This window comes from Salvelinus fontinalis, chromosome 21, assembly GCF_029448725.1.
Source record: "Salvelinus fontinalis isolate EN_2023a chromosome 21, ASM2944872v1, whole genome shotgun sequence".
Classification (NCBI taxonomy): domain Eukaryota; kingdom Metazoa; phylum Chordata; class Actinopteri; order Salmoniformes; family Salmonidae; genus Salvelinus; species Salvelinus fontinalis.
This window is the reverse complement of record NC_074685.1, coordinates 12,605,602-12,625,104: the sequence shown is the minus strand read 5'-3', so window position 1 is coordinate 12,625,104 and position 19,503 is coordinate 12,605,602. Positions and strand designations below refer to the sequence as shown.

Here is a 19,503-nt window from a genome sequence, read left to right as displayed (position 1 = left end):
ACAGGGATAGATGGATGATAGGGATGGATAGATAACAGGGATAGATGGATGATAGGGATGGATAGATAACAGGGATAGATGGATGATAGGGATGGATAGATAACAGGGATAGATGGATGATAGGGATGGATAGATAACAGGGATAAATGGATGATAGGGATGGATAGATAACAGGGATGGATGGATAACAGGGATGGATGGATAACAGGGATGGATGGATAACAGGGATGGATGGATAATAGAGATGGATGCACAACGGTCGCACAACGGTCGACGCCCCAGCCAGCATCATGACTATTTAAGGGATGGGGAGGGTTTGCCCATCGGCTCTGAATTCAGTATGAGATGGCTTTGCACAAAGTTGTGGTTTTGTTGAGTCTGATCTTTTTGATCTTTTTTAATTTTTTTTACCAGGCAGGATGGATGATAGGGATGATAACACGGATGGATGGATAACAGGGATAGATGGATGATAGGGATGGATAGATAACAGGGATAGATGGATGATAGGGCTGGATAGATAACAGGGATAGATGGATGATAGGGCTGGATAGATAACAGGGATAGATGGATGATAGGGATGGATAGATAACAGGGATAGATGGATGATAAGGATGGATTGATAACAGGGATAGATGGATGATAGGGATGGATGGATAACAGGGATAGATGGATGATAGGGATGGATAGATAACAGGGATAGATGGATGATAGGGATGGATAGATAACAGGGATAGATGGATGATAGGGATGGATTGATAACAGGGATAGATGGATGATAGGGATGGATAGATAACAGGGATAGATGGATGATAGGGATGGATTGATAACAGGGATAGATGGATGATAGGGATGGATTGATAACAGGGATAGATGGATGATAGGGATGGATTGATAACAGGGATAGATGGATGATAGGGATGGATAGATAACAGGGATAGATAGATGATAGGGATGGAAAGATAACAGGGATAGATGGATAACAGGGATATATGGATGATAGGGATGGATTGATAACAGGGATAGATGGATGATAGGGATGGATTGATAACAGGGATAGATGGATGATAGGGATGGATTGATAACAGGGATAGATGGATGATAGGGATAGATAGATAACAGGGATAGATGGATGATAGGGATGGATAGATAACAGGGATAGATGGATGATAGGGATGGATAGATAACAGGGATAGATGGATGATAGGGATGGGTAGATAACAGGGATAGATGGATGATAGGGATGGGTAGATAACAGGGATAGATGGATGATAGGGATGGATAGATAACAGGGATAGATGGATGATAGGGATGGATAGATAACAGGGATACATGGATGATAGGGATGGATAGATAACAGGGAAGGATGGATGATAGGGATGGATAGATAACAGGGATAGATGGATGATAAGGATAGATAGATAACAGGGATAGATGGATGATAGGGATGGATAGATAACAGGGATAGATGGATGATAGGGATGGATAGATAACAAGGATAGATGGATGATAGGGATGGATGGATAACAGGGATAGATGGATGATAGGGATGGGTGGATAACAGAGATGGATGGATAATAGCGATGGAACATCATAATATTACTGCTGGCCCTCGGCTATGATAATACGCACCTTACTCCAGGAAGAAGAGTGTGATTTACAACCTGTTTCAGTTGAGTGAGTAAGGTTGAGTTGCTGTCTCTACACAGATAGGCCAGATCTAGGATCAGCTTACCTCCAATGAATCCTAACCTTAAAGCTACTTGTATTAGTTATATATAGTTATATTCTTCAAGAATCAAGGGGTGAATTGAGATTACCATGGAACAGATTCACAGATCCCAGACTGTAGCTTTAACCATTAGGGGAAATGCCAGAAGCAGGTTGGCGTTTATTGTCATGAGTATTGTCCTGGAGGCAGAACTGAGCGATTTCTGTTTAGATAGGCCAACTGAAAATAAATGAGCTTTTTGTTCTTAATTTAAGGTTAGGCATTAGGGTTAGCAGTGTGGTTAGGTTAGGTTAGGGTTAAGGTTAGTGTTAGGTTCATGATCTTGTGATTTTGTGGCTGTGCCAGCTGGTGTCCACTTCGCAGAGCTGCCTCCAGAACAAGATTCATGACAAAAAACGCTAACCTGCATGCCAGAGGCTAAATATGATTCACTTGAATAGTTACAGCATGTGACCCTGTTTCTATTGAATTAATCTCTGCTGCTGCCTCAATCTCTGCTACTGCCTCAATCTCTGCTCCAGGTAGAAGCTGCCTGTAGGCACAGGTATTAGGATCAGTTTACCCTCCCCTAATCCTAACCTTAATCATTAGTGGGTGGGAAGTGTCAAACTGAGTGTCTCGGGGCGATGTCCTACATTTATCTCCTTACGTAAGGAAGAGTGATTCACTTGAATATGTCAGACTGTTTTTCAAAGTTGTTGAATGAGCGTCTTATTCTGCTGCCTCTCTCGTCATCACTACTGTGTCTGTCCTGAATGGCTGTGTCTGAAAACATTACAAGCCGTCAAATCCTTGTTTCCTCCTTTCCTCCTTTCCTCTCAAAGCATGTTGAAGGAAAGGATTCAAGGCCCCTTCCTTGGATCTCCTCCTTCAATTAGGTTTAAGAGGAATTAATAAGGAAACAAGAATGGAGGAAGCAAGAATTTGCCGGCTACTAATGTTTTCAGACACAGCCAAAGATTCCCCTCCATGTCCTACTGCATGTTATACTACTACCCCCTGCTGGGCCCCTCCATGTCCTACTGCATGTTATACTACTACCCCCTACTGGGCCCCTCCATGTCCTACTGCATGTTATACTACTACCCCCTACTGGGCCCCTCCATGTCCTACTGCATGTTATACTACTAACCCCTACTGGGCCCCTCCATGTCCTACTGCATGTTATACTACTACCCCCTACTGGGCCCCTCCATGTCCTACTGCATGTTATACTACTACCCCCTGCTGGGCCCCTCCATGTCCTACTGCATGTTATACTACTACCCCCTACTGGGCCCCTCCATGTCCTACTGCATGTTATACTACTACCCCCTACTGGGCCCCTCCATGTCCTACTGCATGTTATACTACTACCGCCTACTGGGCCCCTCCATGTCCTACTGCATGTTATACTACTACCCCCTACTGGGCCCCTCCATATCCTACTGCATGTTATACTACTACCCCCTGCTGGGCCCCTCCATGTCCTACTGCATGTTATACTACTACCCCCTACTGGGCCCCTCCATGTCCTACTGCATGTTATACTACTACCCCCTACTGGGCCCCTCCATGTCCTACTGCATGTTATACTACTACCCCCTACTGGGCCCCTCCATGTTCCTACTGCATGTTATACTACTACCCCCTACTGGGCCCCTCCATATCCTACTGCATGTTATACTACTACCCCCTGCTGGGCCCCTCCATGTCCTACTGCATGTTATACTACTAACCCCTGCTGGGCCCCTCCATGTCCTACTGCATGTTATACTACTACCCCCTACTGGGCCCCTCCATGTCCTACTGCATGTTATACTACTACCCCCTACTGGGCCCCTCCATGTCCTACTGCATGTTATACTACTACCCCCTACTGGGCCCCTCCATGTCCTACTGCATGTTATACTACTACCCCCTGCTGGGCCCCTCCATGTCCTACTGCATGTTATACTACTACCCCCTACTGGGCCCCTCCATGTCCTACTGCATGTTATACTACTACCCCCTGCTGGGCCCCTCCATGTCCTACTGCATGTTATACTACTACCCCCTACTGGGCCCCTCCATATCCTACTGCATGTTATACTACTACCCCCTGCTGGGCCCCTCCATGTCCTACTGCATGTTATACTACTAACCCCTGCTGGGCCCCTCCATGTCCTACTGCATGTTATACTACTAACCCCTACTGGGCCCCTCCATGTCCTACTGCATGTTATACTACTACCCCCTACTGGGCATACATTAACACTACAACCCATAATATGTGGTTCTGGTGAAAACAGCAGCCAGGATATTGCCAATCACCGCCATTCATTCCCATCCTTCCGCTGCCCTCTTGTGGCCACATCCTGTATTACTCATTTATCTGGAACATGAGAAGACGGCGATGAACTTCAGATGTAGGACAGGGAATACTGTGTGTGTGTGTGTGTGTGTGTGTGTGTGTGTGTGTGTGTGTGTGTGTGTGTGTGTGTGTGTGTGTGTGTGTGTGTGTGTGTGTGTGTGTGTGTGTGTGTGTGAATCCTGCCATTACATTATCATCCTATCAGGGTACTATGGTGAACATAAAGTTACTCCTCACATATTCTTACACTCTTCCTTTAAGGTCAAATAGATAAGGATTTCCTTCAAACTCCGTGTCAATTTATTTTATCACAAAATGAACAATTGTTATGGATACTTAAGCTAAGCCGTCCAATATTAGCAGCCACCTGTAGATTGGTAAGATATTGCTTTGGGTTTTCTAGGGCCTAAAAATCGCTATGACCACTGACTGTGCCTTAGCTATTTTCTTTCTTTCTTATTACGTTAGCAATTCCTTTTCTACTGAACGCTGCTCCTAGTGTTCAGTATGATGGAGTGGGAGGCCTGGGGCAGTTTCCTTTGCTCAGTTATTGTAAGATAGACTAGAACTCACCACTTTAACTAGACCTACAACTTTACAACCTCCTTCCAAATGTTCTGAAAATACATCCTTATCTCCTTGTTCTATTTTCTCTCTCTCTCTCTCTCCTCCCCCCACTCTCCCTCTATGAGTCTCTCTCTCTTTCTGTCTTTCTCTCCCTCTCTCGGCATCTCTCTCACAGTCTCTCTCTCTCCTCCCCCACTCTCTCTTTCCGTCTCTTGCTCTCTCTGTCTAACCAATTAGAATATTGTTTGTCAGGCTTCCCTGGAAACCACAAGGCAAATAACCTCTATTGGAGAGCGGTACCCCTCCCTCCCTGTGGACCAATACCTTTTAGTTGAGAGGTGGTGAACACTACAAGAGAGATGGGTTGTATTCATTACGGCATGCAATGTGAAACGTTTTAAAATGTTTAGCTACGGAAAGCGGATATGAGCGTTTCTTATTGGACAAGTCCAAGTAGTCCCTCCCTGTTTCAGCCAGTTTTCTTCCGTTTGGTGCCTAATGTATACAACCGTGGTATCACTTTCTTGTGCTTCCATATTGATATACAGTCATCTCTGGTTTAGGGTTTGGAGTTCTCTGTTGTCTCTACTGTAACAAGTCATGAAGGTTGAGGCAAGTCAACATCATAATCTTGCCACTGGCTTTTGATCTTTCTTTCATTCATTCAGCCAAGTGACTTCAATCTGTTCTCTCTCACACTCACAAATATGATAAACACACTATATAAACACTCAAACAAACACTTACACACACACTTCTTAAGTCACCTCACAGAACAAGAAAGGTCAAAATGGGATGTTTATACAACTGTTGAAAGACAAAAACACACCCAGCTTTCGTTCCTCCTCTCCTTGCATGTGGCTTGTGGCTGTACTCAAACCCCCTGACTCTCAACCAATGCCCTGTGAAAGTACAACTCCTTCCATACACGCACGCTGGGCCCTTTCCAGCAGTTCGCTATAACGGAAAACGCTTTCCAGAGTGAATCTTCCCAGAGCTGTGTGACACACACACACACACACACACAGGCACGGACACACAGATGCATACACACACAGAAACACACATACATTTGCTATAATATGTAGGTATGTGTCTTTATGCCATAAATGGATCCAGATGTGGCTTGAAGGAGCAAGACGTTTACATAGAGAGGGCTGTAATCAAAAGAGACTGCTTTAATCATTAGAGGGCTGTAATTAAGAGAGGGCTGTAATCAAGAGAGGTCTGTAATCAAGGGAACGCTTTAATCAAGAGAGACATCTGTAATCAACAGAGGGCTGTAATCAAGAGAGACGTCTGTAATCAACAGAGGGCTGTAATCAAGAGAGACGTCTGTAATCAACAGAGGGCTGTAATCAAGAGAGACGTCTGTAATCAAGAGGGCTGTAATCAAGAGAGACGTCTGTAATCAACAGAGGGCTGTAATCAAGAGAGACGTCTGTAATCAACAGAGGGCTGTAATCAAGAGAGACGTCTGTAATCAACAGAGGGCTGTAATCAAGAGAGACGTCTGTAATCAACAGGGCTGTAATCAAGAGAGACGTCTGTAATCAACAGAGGGCTGTAATCAAGAGAGACGTCTGTAATCAACAGAGGGCTGTAATCAAGAGAGACGTCTGTAATCAACAGGGCTGTAATCAAGAGAGACGTCTGTAATCAACAGGGCTGTAATCAAGAGAGACGTCTGTAATCAACAGGGCTGTAATCAAGAGAGACGTCTGTAATCAAGAGGGCTGTAATCAAGAGAGACATCTGTAATCAAGAGGGCTGTAATCAAGAGAGACGTCTGTAATCAAGAGGGCTGTAATCAACTGGCTTGTACTGACTGGCAGGTTGTATTGACTGGTGGGCTGTATTGACTGGCAGGTTTTACTGACTGGCGGGTTGTACTGACTGGCGGGTTGTGCTGACTGGCGGGTTGTGTTGACTGGCGAGTTGTGTTGACTGGCGGGCTGTATTGACTGGTGGGCTGTATTGACTGGTGGGCTGTATTGACTGGTGGGCTGTATTGACTGGTGCGCTGTATTGACTGGTGGGCTGTATTGACTGGTGGGCTGTATTGACTGGTGGGCTGTATTGACTGGTGGGCTGTATTGACTGGTGGGCTGTATTGACTGGTGGGCTGTATTGACTAGTGCGCTGTATTGACTAGTGCGCTGTATTGACTGGTGGGCAGTATTGACTGGTGAGCTGTATTGACTGGTGGGCTGTATTGACTGGTGGGCTGTATTGACTGGTGGGCTGTATTGACTGGTGGGCTGTATTGACTGGTGGGCTGTACTGACTGGTGGGCTGTATTGACTGGTGGGCTGTATTGACTGGTGGGCTGTATTGACTGGTGGGCTGTATTGACTGGTGGGCTGTACTGACTGGTGGGCTGTATTGACTGGTGGGCTGTACTGACTGGTGGGCTGTTTCTGCTGAAGACACACATGGCAGTGATTATGGTCCCGTGTTTATCTGAGCTCAGTGAGCCCTCTCTGGGGCTGACTTGTCCCAAATTACAACTCATTCCCTATATAGTGCACTACTTTTGACTAGAGCCCTGATTTTACCAGGTAAGTTGACTGAACAAATTCTCATTTACAGCACCGATCTGGGGAATAGTTACAGGGGAGAGGAAGGGGGATGAATGAGCCAACTGGAAGCTGGGGATGATTAGGTGGCCATGATGGTATGACGGACAGATTGGGAATTTAGCCAGGAGAACATGTCAGAGTCAAAGGCTAAAGATACACACAAATACAAAAGAGCATGCACGTGCACCAGAGGAGGCTGTTGGGAGGAGCTATAGGAGGATGGCTCAGTGTAATGTCTGTAATAGTATAAATGGAACAGAGTCAAACATGTGGTTTCCATATGTTTGATGTGTTTGATACTGTTCCATTCATTCCATTCCAGTCATTACAATGAGCACGTCCTCCTATAGCTCCTCCCACCAGCCTCCTCTGCTGTGCACCCACGCTCGCACACACTGGCAGACACATACACCCCTCACATGGGTGAATTCAGATACAGTACAGTATCAAATATCATGCAAACAAGAAACTCAAACCACTTACACAAACACAGAACTGTCAAATATAGTGATGCTCTATTCTGTTGGCTGCAATATGGAACACTTTCCATCCATTACACACACACACACACACACACACACACACACACACACACACACACACACACACACACACACACACACACACACACACACACACACACACACACACACAGTCTCTTCCCCTTTCTCTGTCTGTCTACTATATGATGCAGTTTCCCACTAGAGCAGCAATATAAACACAATGACAGGTTGCGAGTCAGAGAGCTGTCACAACACCCCATCATACATCCTCCCATCGGAGGTCACGACAAGCTCATACAGGCAAGACCCCACAGGCCCAGCCAATCAGAGACACTCTTACCGACAGGGTCACAGCATGTCTCGGAAACTGCGTTTGTGCACTCCCTCTGAAACTACCTGTCATCTTTCTGACTGGGAAAGTTCATTACATTACTTTCTCACTAACATTTCTTACTTAGGAGCACGCGTGAACGGGATCTGAACATCGGAAAGCAGATTTTCAAATAATTCCGAGTCAATATGTGAACACCATGACCAGATGATTCACCCCCATCTGGATCCAGTCTTCTGACTGTTTTTCTGACTGTTCTGTTCTCAACCCAACATGCTGTCACAAGTGAGAGTGGATTCCCCTGTACTGTGGTTGGTTACACAACACTGTTTGGCAGCTGAACAGATTTATATAGACATAGATCATGTTTCAAAGTAAATCAACTTTAATGAAACCTCTCTCTGAGGATATTGTGGGAGGAGAGAGAGAGAGAGAGAGAGAGAGAGAGAGAGAGAGAGAGAGAGAGAGAGAGAGAGAGAGAGAGAGAGAGAGAGAGAGAGAGAGAGAGAGAGAGAGAGAGAGAGAGAGAGAGAGAGAGAGAGAGAGAGAGAGAGAGAGAGAGAGAGAGAGAGAGAGAGAGAGAGAGAGAGAGATGAGACGGGAGGGGGGAGCAGAGTTTCAGTAGGATGTACTGGTCAAAATGACAGAATATGTTTTCACTGCTTAATCACTTCTATTTGTCCACATATTGCGAAAAGAGATTACATGGTATTCCTGCATGACTCCGTACATACATGGAAAAGGAATATACTGTGATTCTCTTAAGATGAAATACCTGTGTCATGTTCATTAGACAACAGTTGGAAGAAAACATACTAAAACAGGGAGGGACTACCTGGACTTCCGCTTAGCGTAGGAAAACATTTTAAAACGTTTTCCATTGTGTGCCCTAATGTGTGCCCCCAGGATACACTACATTGATGTGGTGGAAGTCTGAGACGTAGGGGATCCATAAGGAAAGAATTTTGGAGTTAATTTAAGGAAAGGTATGGTAGGCAGCTGGTGTTACCAGAGCACTATAAGAAGATGAACACATTTTTGGTCTGCTGAGTGCCAGGAAATATGCAGATATGTGAATCAATAGATCGAGGCGTTAGGGGATCGGATCATCTCACCCAGGTGTGACTCAGTGTGTCAAGCTGACCTCACAGACATAACACACAGAAAAAAGCCTTATTACTGAGTAGGGCTGGGCAATAAATCAATATAAATAATTATCGAGGTAATTACTTCCCTCAATAACGATATAAAAACAATTAGATTCATTTTCGATAATGTCGACATAAAATAATTATGTACAGCAGTCCATTTCACCTCTGACGCAGCAGGAACGTGCGGAGAAGTGACAATATGCACGTGGAGAGGTATACGCCCACTAAAAACCACTTAGCACCTCAAGTGATGGAGTAGCCACTGATAACCACGACAAATGAGTGATGTAGGCGAAAACAGTGGCAGTGATAGCCATGGAGAAGGAGCAGCTTCCAACAAAGAAATGATTGATAAAAAGGGTTCAACTGTTTCAGTCATTTGGAAGTGGTTGGGCTTTTTGAAGTCCGACAAAGAGCAGAGCAATGTTCGGTGCAAATTGTGCCGTAGACAGGTGTCTACGAAGTCTGATAATACGACAGACCTTTTTCAACATCTGAAGCAAAATCACTCATGGTACATGCAGGAAGTTTGAGTTTGCGCCACGGTATTGATAAACGCCCCACAAGCACCAGCCAATCTAGGGATGTTTGCCCAAAGCAGTCAACACTGACAGCGCTTATGCCCTACAAGCAAACATCAAAAATACGTCACAAATGCAAATATGCATTGCAAAGGACATGCTACCAATTAGCACAGTCAAAAAGGAAAGTTTCAAGAGGCTTATCAATTTAATTGACCCCAGGTACGTGCTCCCTGGCCACAAACCTGGAACAATTTTCCTTAAAGTATAATGTTGTGTAGCTCACATAATTTAAGAAAATTTAACCTATATTTAACTAGGCAAGTGTCATGACTGTCCTGCTCGGTTCAGGTTACCGGGGACCACAATCCCACAGAAAGATCTCTCACGCCCACCAGAGGAGAAGAGATCAAGGGGTATGAAGATGTTTTTTTAATGACACCTCACGCCCATTGTAAATCTAAGGCAGCAGACAAAATTCCTTTGTCCTCTCACTATGGAGAACCGGTCTCAGAACATTTTCATGCAATAAATGGACTTTGGGACAATGGGTTTCGTCAGCCACAATGGTGGTAATGACGAAAGATGGAATATGAAAATTAATGTCTTCTGACCCGAGGGTATAAGACATGTGAGTTAAGAGTTAACATGTGAGACTAAGTGACCCGAGCTGCAGCCAGGGTCTGAGTAGTCAACGAACCCAAAATGCAACACGAGGTTGAAGACAAAGGAACCTTCTTCTATCCGCTACGGAGGAGTAACTGCGTCTAAGAGGGTGAATTTAGAACCGACCACCCGGTCACCATTCCATCGAATCGTGTATCTACACTGCTTTCATTTCTACGCTGTGAGCCCTGAGCTACAATGCTGGCTGTCCTCCGAAGACCCCTTTCAGAACAATGGCGAGGAAACAGACACTAATACAAAGGACACTGGCATCGTGAGGACAACCAGAGAGTTGCACCAGAGAAGTGTGCCATCCGAGAAGCCGAAAACCCCATCGGAGACCTTCAACACGTAATTACATCATTATATTCTGACCCATAAGAGTGGCAGTTCGGGGCAATGTTAGGGTTAAAAGGCCTCCCGGGTGGCGCAGTGGTCTAGGGCACTGCATTGCAGTGCTAGCTGTGCCACCAGAGTCTCTGGGTTCGCGCCCAGGCTGCGCTGGGTTCGCGCCCAGGCTCTGTCGCAGCCGGCCGCAACCGGGAGGTCCGTGGGGCGACGCACAATTGGCATAGCGTCGTCCGGGTTAGGCCGGTAGGGATATCCTTGTCTCAGTATGTAAAAATAATGTAATAAAATGTATGCACTCTACTGTAAGTCGCTCTGGATAAGAGCGTCTGCCAAATGACTAAAAATGTTAAAATAAGCATAGCTGACAAATGAACCCAAATGTATATTTCTCTCGTGTACTTTCTCTTTTTCTCTCTCTTTTAAATCCCCATTTTGGGTAACACGCGTCATAATGTGTTGTTCCATTGTACTAAGTTCTAATCAATAGCCTAGACTGTGTTTTTGTGTATGTGTATCTTATATTATCATTTTAACTTGTTAGTAAATAAATAATCAACTAAAATTGGTGTGGTACGAACTCATTGGTGGGACTCAGGTTTGTGCAGATTCCCGGATTATGCGACGTTCAGAATGAGACTGTAGAGGAAATTGATTAATTAGCGACTGTTGTAAAATCGATATTCTTTGAGTTAATTTGGGAAATAGAAACTCAATAAAACCAAATTTCCCATGGTGCCCCAGGTTAATGAGTGAATAATTGCCTGATTCATTTAATTACACAATTATAAACCGTTAATCATTTGATAAGTAGCATTAACCGATACAACGTCATGACACAAGTCAGTTAAGAACAACTTCTTATTTACAATGACGGCCTATTGGGGAACAGTGGGTTAACTGCCTTGTTCAGGGGTAGAACCACAGATTTCTACCTTGTCAGCTCGGGGATTCAATCTAGCAACCTTTCGGTTACTGGCCCAACGCTCTAACCAGTTTGTTCAGGCATTCTTGAGTTTGAAGCAGATATGCGCCTTTTAAACATTATTTGATTAATATCGTGATAATTATCGTTAATGAATGAAAAAATATATAGATATCGTGATCATTTATTTGCCATATCGCCCAGCCCTCTTACTGAGTGCTACTGACTGGCTGATAACACAGGAAAGTGGTACTTAGCTGACTGCATAGACTAACACAGGAAATAGCCGTTTTGATGGAGGTGTGGTAACATATTTTCTATTGGCTGTATGGAAATATGCAACAAGCAATTATGATATGGTGGTTGGCTCTAGCTAGTAATATCCTTTCATTATCCCTTTTCAGAAAAATGTGTAACTCCATGATGTATAGACCTTTACTGGTTGGTTTTAGTGCAGGTGGCTAATGCAGGAACAGTCTGTCGTCCCCCAGGCTATCACCCAGGCTATCAATCTGTAGCTCATCTCTTCCTCTCTCAGGCAGGCTTCTGATAGTCTGATTATGTATTAATGTCAACATCAACACAGTAGGCTATTACAGGGACAGATTGGCACACTACGCTAACCGTAGTGTGTGTGTCAGGGCTGTGATGATAGGTCAGTAATCTGAGGTCAGGGAAATCTGGTCACCCTGAGTGGAGCAGTCCAGTCTAGCTGTCCCTCTATTAGTGTCATATCACACAGGGGTCACAGAGGCCCTCCCCACACACACACAGAGCCCCTCCCCCCCACACACACAGAAAGCCCCTCCCCACCACACACACACACACACACAGAGCTCCTTCCCACACACGCACACACACAGAGAGCCCCTCCCCACAGACAGAGCTTCTGGAGTGTGTCCATGTGTAGGTCTGTGGTAGTTGAATTGAAGCAGGAGGGTTGTGTCATGGGTTATTTTTATCAGACTGGGGGGAATAGGCCTCTGACTGCCTCTTCTCAGCAGACAGCCTAGACTAGACTGGCTCTAACATCTGGGGGAGACATCTTGAGAACACACCTGGGTTCAAATACTACTGGAAATCATTTCAAATATGTTAGCTGTGTTTGATTGAGCTTGCCTTGCAAAATTGAACCAATAAAATAGTCTGAAAAGTTTAAAGCCCACCCATTTGGCACTCCAGGCAGACTAAAGTACTGTAAACCCTGAAAGTATTTGAAAGATTGAATATAGTTTGAACCCTGGTCTGCAAGAGAAGTAGTTCTGGAGTAGATTCCTCTCAAAGGCTTTGGGGACGTCTCCAAATGGGATTTTAATGCTTCAACATCTGAATAATTTAAAAGAGTAAAGCCAAGCTGTTAGTGGAAGCTGTTAACACAGCGAGGGAAGCTAGATATGATTTGCTTCAACCAGCTATAAATTAACCCAGACAATCTGTCAATAAAGCAAGCCAAGTTACATATCAAACCATGCAGCCTATACTGTCTGTGTCTTGTCTGAATGTCACGTGTGTGTGCGTGAGTGTTGGTCCATCTGCCCATTTGGATGCAGTATTTGCTGGCCGTTCAGCACTAGTGTGTCTTGCTCGCTCTCTTTCTGTCCTTGTTAGCCTGGCTATTTGTCTGGCTTGGAGTCTGTGTGCGCGCGTGTGTGTGTGTACGCAGGCTTGTATGCGCGCGTGTGTGGGTGCGTGCGTATGTGGATTCAAGAGCACACAGAAACTCCACATGGACAAAATCTGTTGATCTCCAGGTATCTTGAGGGTCCTTGTGAGACGTCGAAAAAATTATGACAAAATGTTTCAGCACATAAGAGCCCCAGCCTGGCCCAGGGTCTCTTCTGATCATCTTTAATTACCTCCGGTCTGTGAGGGACTATTTCACAGGTATCTCCACAATCTAGCACTGAGTTCTGAGCAGAGTATGAACACTCTCTGAGTACACACACACACACACACACTCTGAGTACAGAGAATAAATCAACTTATACGAAGAAGGCTGTAATTTGAAAGTAAGTGCTTCACAGAGAGCTGTGCCCATTGCGCCCACACACCACTGCTTATGCATGCTTCTATTCTGAAAGTGCGACCCACCCACAGAAGACCTCCGACACCCCGAACATGTCTACAGACACACACGACTCAGAGAAAAACAAGAATGCACTAAAGGTTTGTATACAAATATACAGGACCAGTCAAACACTTGGACACACCTACTCATTCAAGGGTTATTTTATTTTAACAATTTTCTACAATCTAGAATAATAGTTAAGACATCAGAACTATGAAATAACACATGTTGAATAATGTAGTAGTAAAACAAATTAAAAGTGTTAAATTAATTTTCGAAAGTAGCCACCCTTTGCCTTGATGACAGCCTTGCACACTCTTGGCACTCTCTCAACCAGCTTCATGAGGAATGCTTTTCCAACAGTCTTGAAGGACTTCCCACATATGCTGAGCACTTGTTGGCTGCTTTTCCCTCACTCTGCGGTCCAATTCATCCCAAACCATCTCAATTGGGTTGAGGTCGGGTGTTTGTGGAGGCCAGGTCATCTGATGCAGCACTCCATCACTCTCCTCCTTGGTCAAATAGCCCTTACACAGCCTGGTGGTATGTTTGGTCATTGTCCTGTTGAAAAACAAATGATCATCCCACTAAGCGCAAACCAGAGGGGATGGCGTATCGCTGCAGAATGCTGTGGTAGCCATGCTGGTTAAGTGTGCCTTGAATTCTAATTAAATCAACAGTGTCACCAGCAAAGCACCCCTACCCCCCTCCTCCATGCTTCACGGTGGGAACCACACATGCGGAGATCTGTTCACCTACTCTGCATCTCACAAAGACACACCGGTCTGATGTCCATTTCTTGCATTTCTTGGCCCAAGCAAGTCTCTTGTTATTATTGGTGTCCTTTAGTAGTGGTTTCTTTGCAGCAATTTGACCATGAAGGCCTGATTCACACAGTCTCCTCTGAACAGTTGATGTTGAGATGTGTCTGTTACTTGAACTCTGTGAAGCATTTATTTGGGCTGCAATTTCTGAGGCTGGTAACTTTAATGAACTTATCCTCTACAGCAGAGGTAACTCTGGGTCTTCCTTTTCTGTGGCGGTTCTCATGAGAGCCAGTGAAGACACTTTCAAAGTTCTTGAAATGTTCCAGATTGACTGACCTTCATGTCTTAAAGTAATGATGGACTGTTCTTTATCGTTACTTATTTGAGCTGTTCTTGGATTTGTTCTGTATACCTGTTCTGTATGCTCAAATGCATTAAGGAAAGAAATGCCACAAATTAACTTTTAACAAGCCAAACCTGTTAATTGAAATGCATTACAGGTGACTACCTCATGAAGCTGGATGAGAGAATGCAAAGCTGTCATGAAGGCAAAGGGTGGCCATTTTGAAGAATCTAAAATATATTTTGATTTATTTAACACATTTTTGGTTACTACATGATTCCATATGTGTTATTTCATAGTTGTGATGGTGTCACTATTATTCTACAATGTAGAAAACAGTAAAATATAAAGAAAAACCCTGGAATGAGTAGGTGTCCAAACTTTTGACTGATATATGTATATAGCATGGGAAAAACAGAAAGTCACACATTTAAATATAAAATAAGGTATGCACTTAAAATATGTATCTGAATTAAAAGGTTTGGCAACAGTGCAGAGGATATAAAACGTAAACATTAAGATATAAAACTGAAACATGACCTTATGTCACAGATATGGACACTGAACATCGATTTTTAACACGTGTTGTCTGTCTATCCAATACATGCTGCTGAGGCCAGGACAGCATAAATATTAGTCTAAACTACAAAAGACCATTGACAATATGTCCGTTAGTCGCATATGAGTAATGTACACCCTCAAAACCTGATTATATTAGGCTATGTACTGTGTGGGGGACGGATAAAATGACCATGTAATCAAATGTATTTGACAGACTTATAATCAATGCCATGGCTGACAGTGAGGGAGGGAGTTATGGGTGCCATCTAGCGACGAGACCGGGGAGTGAACTTGATAAGTGAACGTGAGTATTAGGCTATAAATAAGACCAGAATTCCTCCCCAAAACTTGGGTTGAAGATCAACTGTGTGATATTCTGTCCAGTGTAGATACATGTACCATATGCATACTGTGCGCTACATGCTGTGGGTAACACAGTGAGTTGTATGCTGTGGGTACAGTCTGGTACTACAAACTGGCAGGCGAAGAGAACACTTGACATTTTCTTCACCCCCCGCTGCCTTTGATGCGCAAGACAGCAGACAGGCAGTCTATGACCGGGGAGAGCAGGCTAGCTGCAGCTCTACTAAGAACCCCCGGTGTGGACGAGCGGTGGACTCCCGAGTGGAGAGTCCCTCCCGGTGTGCACAGCATACAACTCACCCGGTCATGCTGTGCTTGTCGGTGCCCTCTCCACGTGGGAGCACCTCGAATGAACAAATAATAGGCTGTGCGCCTCTCCGATCGACAAACCACACACAGAGCGCATGGATTACTGCTGTAGGCTAATATATAACATTGATAACAGTGCACCAGATATAGTGATTTTTGCACCATCAGAAGTGACAGACACCCATGCGTAACGGTCCAAAATATGGACGCACAGTTGTGGAGACAATTTCATTAGCTCGATTTTAAATAACACAACATCCAAAAAGACAGTACGCATTGAAACGCATGTTCGGTTATAACGTTTCATGCCCATCTAAACAAAATTCAGCAATGCCACAGATAATTCACAAAATCCCACAGTCTGCAGTTAACTGTAGCCTACAATGAAACATTGATCAGTTCGAATTGACTGTAAGCTAACGTAATAGACCGGGTTCGCAGAGAGAACCCGCATGTTTATTTTGGGCATTCCTCGAGCTCTGGAGGAGCACGTTCACTTATGCCAAAAAACACCACAACGCAGTCCACGGAGAGATAGTATATATCTGTATATATCAAGGGTCACTTTTCCCAAGCAAACATGTGCCGTTTCAAATGTTACGGGAGGCCAGATCATAACCAGTTTCGAATGGCGCGGAGTGGTGAGCCGCGAGTTTATACCCAGAATGAGCCCCATCACCCCATGCGTCACCTACCTCGAACTAATCTCAAAACTGCACCCTTTCCGAAGGAGCAGCGCTCTCTTCCGCATGATGCCCGTTTTGTCCCGGCCGAGGTACACATTTATATCCGAATTCATGGGTGCCGGACGAGCAGGAAGGTATTTACTCCGTAAAAACAGATATGCTTCTTCCTCCCACTTAGACGGACGGCGACAGGAGCGAGGACGGAAAGAGGCGGAAGAAAGGCTCACCCCAAAAAGAGAGAGAATATACTACCAAACTCGCCTCCGTTGGTAAAGGGAAAGTGAGGCGCAGACTTCCCTCAGCTAACAAAGACTTGAGTGCAGCATGGCTAGTGGTTTGCTCCTCCTCTCCTGAACTCCAAATTAGATACCGTTGGTCTCTCGGTTCAAGAGCGAGTTACCATTACGCAATTGGTAACCCTGACAGGATTCGAGTCCCGGGCAGACTAAGAAAACAGTAACGGTTTGAAGTTGAGTCCTTCCATCTGTTTCTAGACTCTTGAGCGCAATATAATGGGCTGTTGATTCATATACCAATGGTTCTGAATAGGCAAAAATCATGAATTGCTCCCCAAGGTCTTCATTAAGGTGAGCATCCATTAGACTGTCTCCAGGGCCATTTGAAGGTGTGGTAGAACAGATCTGCTGTTTAAACATGCTAAATCCTATTTAAACAGAACTGCAGCCAGCACTACTGAGAGGAATGTCTGGGAGCAGGTGTGTGTACCAACCACTGAATTAGTTTGACCTGAGGGATCATAAGTTTGTGTCACAGGTGTGACTAATTGCTCCGTAATCAAGTTAGTCATGTTATTAGTTCATTGACTAATTGATTGAACACCTGAATTGTATTTGAGTTGTGTTTCTCTCTGAATTGTGGCCACCCAGAGGAGGGATGCAGTCCAGAGGTATGGTAGGTTCTGGGAATATGGGGGAACACAAGATGGACTCCAGGGCTGCACCACCTCTCCCCCTGTGCCTTTTTTTGTTGCTTTGGTTATTAGTTTCAGTTTAAATTGCATGGTTTGTCAATTTTCCTTGGCCAGTGAGAAGGCCACTGCTGAAAGGTTAACTTTGTAAACCATGCCCTATGATGTATTAAATGCTGAAACTGGTCCTTTGTGTTTGGTCTGTACTTCCCTCTGCCTACTCAACCCATATTGTGAGGTGGTTGAAGTGGTGAGGTCATGAGGTTAAGGATGCTTTTGAGGACAGGCAGCAGCAGATGGCACACTTGACAGACAGACCCTTGGGAAACGTGTTCTCATACACATCACCCACACAGGCTAATCGGCAGACAATCTCAAACATTTGGCCAACGTAGGCTATATGTCTCTGAATATAACTGATTCTGTAAGCACAAATAACCTACATTTAGCAAAATTTGTTTTAGAAAAGACAAGTGTCATTCGTAGACGTTATGCACCGCTCCATGTTTGAAACGCAGCGTGCAGCGCGCTACCCACACGGACACTTGTCTTTTCTACCATAAATTGGGCTTTATGCTAACAACCTATAGTACCGTCTTTCTGTTTGAGGATAAGGAACCTGCACTCCTTGAAATGAACCCTTGAGAACTGGTTGAATTGGTGTCAGTGTAGCAAAATTCCAGGAACTGAGGATTTGAGCAATGCCGAGAGCATATATAAATCTGAATCCTCAACATCCGCTCATGATTCAACCAGTGATTCGACACAAACTGAACGTGTCCTAAGGGTGTTGGAAAACATTGGTTGAATCACAGATTCATTATTCAGAAACATCTGTTATCCAGAGAGCTGTAAGTGGTAGAATGAACAACTCACTCACTTGCCGTTCCACTCATGGAATTGCTTTTCCATTTTCGTAAATCTTTTGACGTCGTCACTTTTCTTGCTATGTGGAAGGTAGGGTTGTTTTCCTTTCATACTCCTCAAACCTCTATGCATCTCCATGCATTTCTTCTCCATACTACAAACTGACCATTTAGTACCCCACCATAGATATCATGTACTGTTGTGTATACCTATCATATACAGTTGAAGTCAGAAGTTTACATACACTTAGGTTGGAGTAATTGAATCTCGTTTTCAACCACTCCACAAATGTCTTGTTAACAAACTATAGTTTTGGCAAGTCGGTTAGGACATCTACTTTGTGCATGACACAAGTAATTTTTCCAACAATTGTTTACAGACAGATTATTTGACATAATTCACTGTATCACAATTCCAGTGGGTCAGAAGTTTACATACACTAAGTTGACTGTACCTTTAAAAAGCTTGGAAAATTCCAGAAAATGATGTCATGGCTTTAGAAGCTTCTGATAGGCTAATTGACATAATTTGAGTCAATTGGAGGTGTACCTGTGGATGTATTTCAAGGCCTACCTTCAAACTCAGTGCCTCTTTGCTTGACATCATGGGAAAATCAAAAGAAATCAGCCAAGACCTCAGAAAAAAAATGGTAGACCACAAGTCTGTTTCATCCTTGGGAGCAATTTCCAAGCGCCTGAAGGTACCATGTTCATCTGTACAAACAATAGTACGCAAGTATAAACACCATGGGAGCACGCAGCCATCATACCACTCAGGAAGGAGATGCGTTCTGTCTCCTAGAGATGAACGTACTTTGGTGCGAAAAGTGCAAATCAATCCCAGAACAACAGCAAAGGACCTTGTGAAGATGCTGGAGGAAATAGGTACAAAAGTATCTATATCCACAGTAAAACGAGTCCTTTATCGACATAACCTAAAAGACCGCTCAGCAA

The 19,503-nt window shown here is 44.3% G+C and overlaps 1 protein-coding gene across 2 annotated transcripts in view; it reads right to left on the bottom strand.

The window, feature by feature from the left end:
- garnl3 (GTPase activating Rap/RanGAP domain like 3) overlaps positions 1-16,975 on the bottom strand; it is a 234,930-nt gene extending 217,955 nt beyond the window's left edge. For both annotated transcript variants that reach the window (XM_055873909.1, XM_055873911.1), the window contains exon 1: positions 16,765-16,975. In XM_055873909.1, the coding sequence (XP_055729884.1) occupies positions 16,765-16,868 (104 nt within the window). In that variant the 5' untranslated portion in view covers positions 16,869-16,975. The remainder of the gene's footprint in view (positions 1-16,764) is intronic.
- Positions 16,976-19,503: the final 2,528 nt, after the last annotated feature.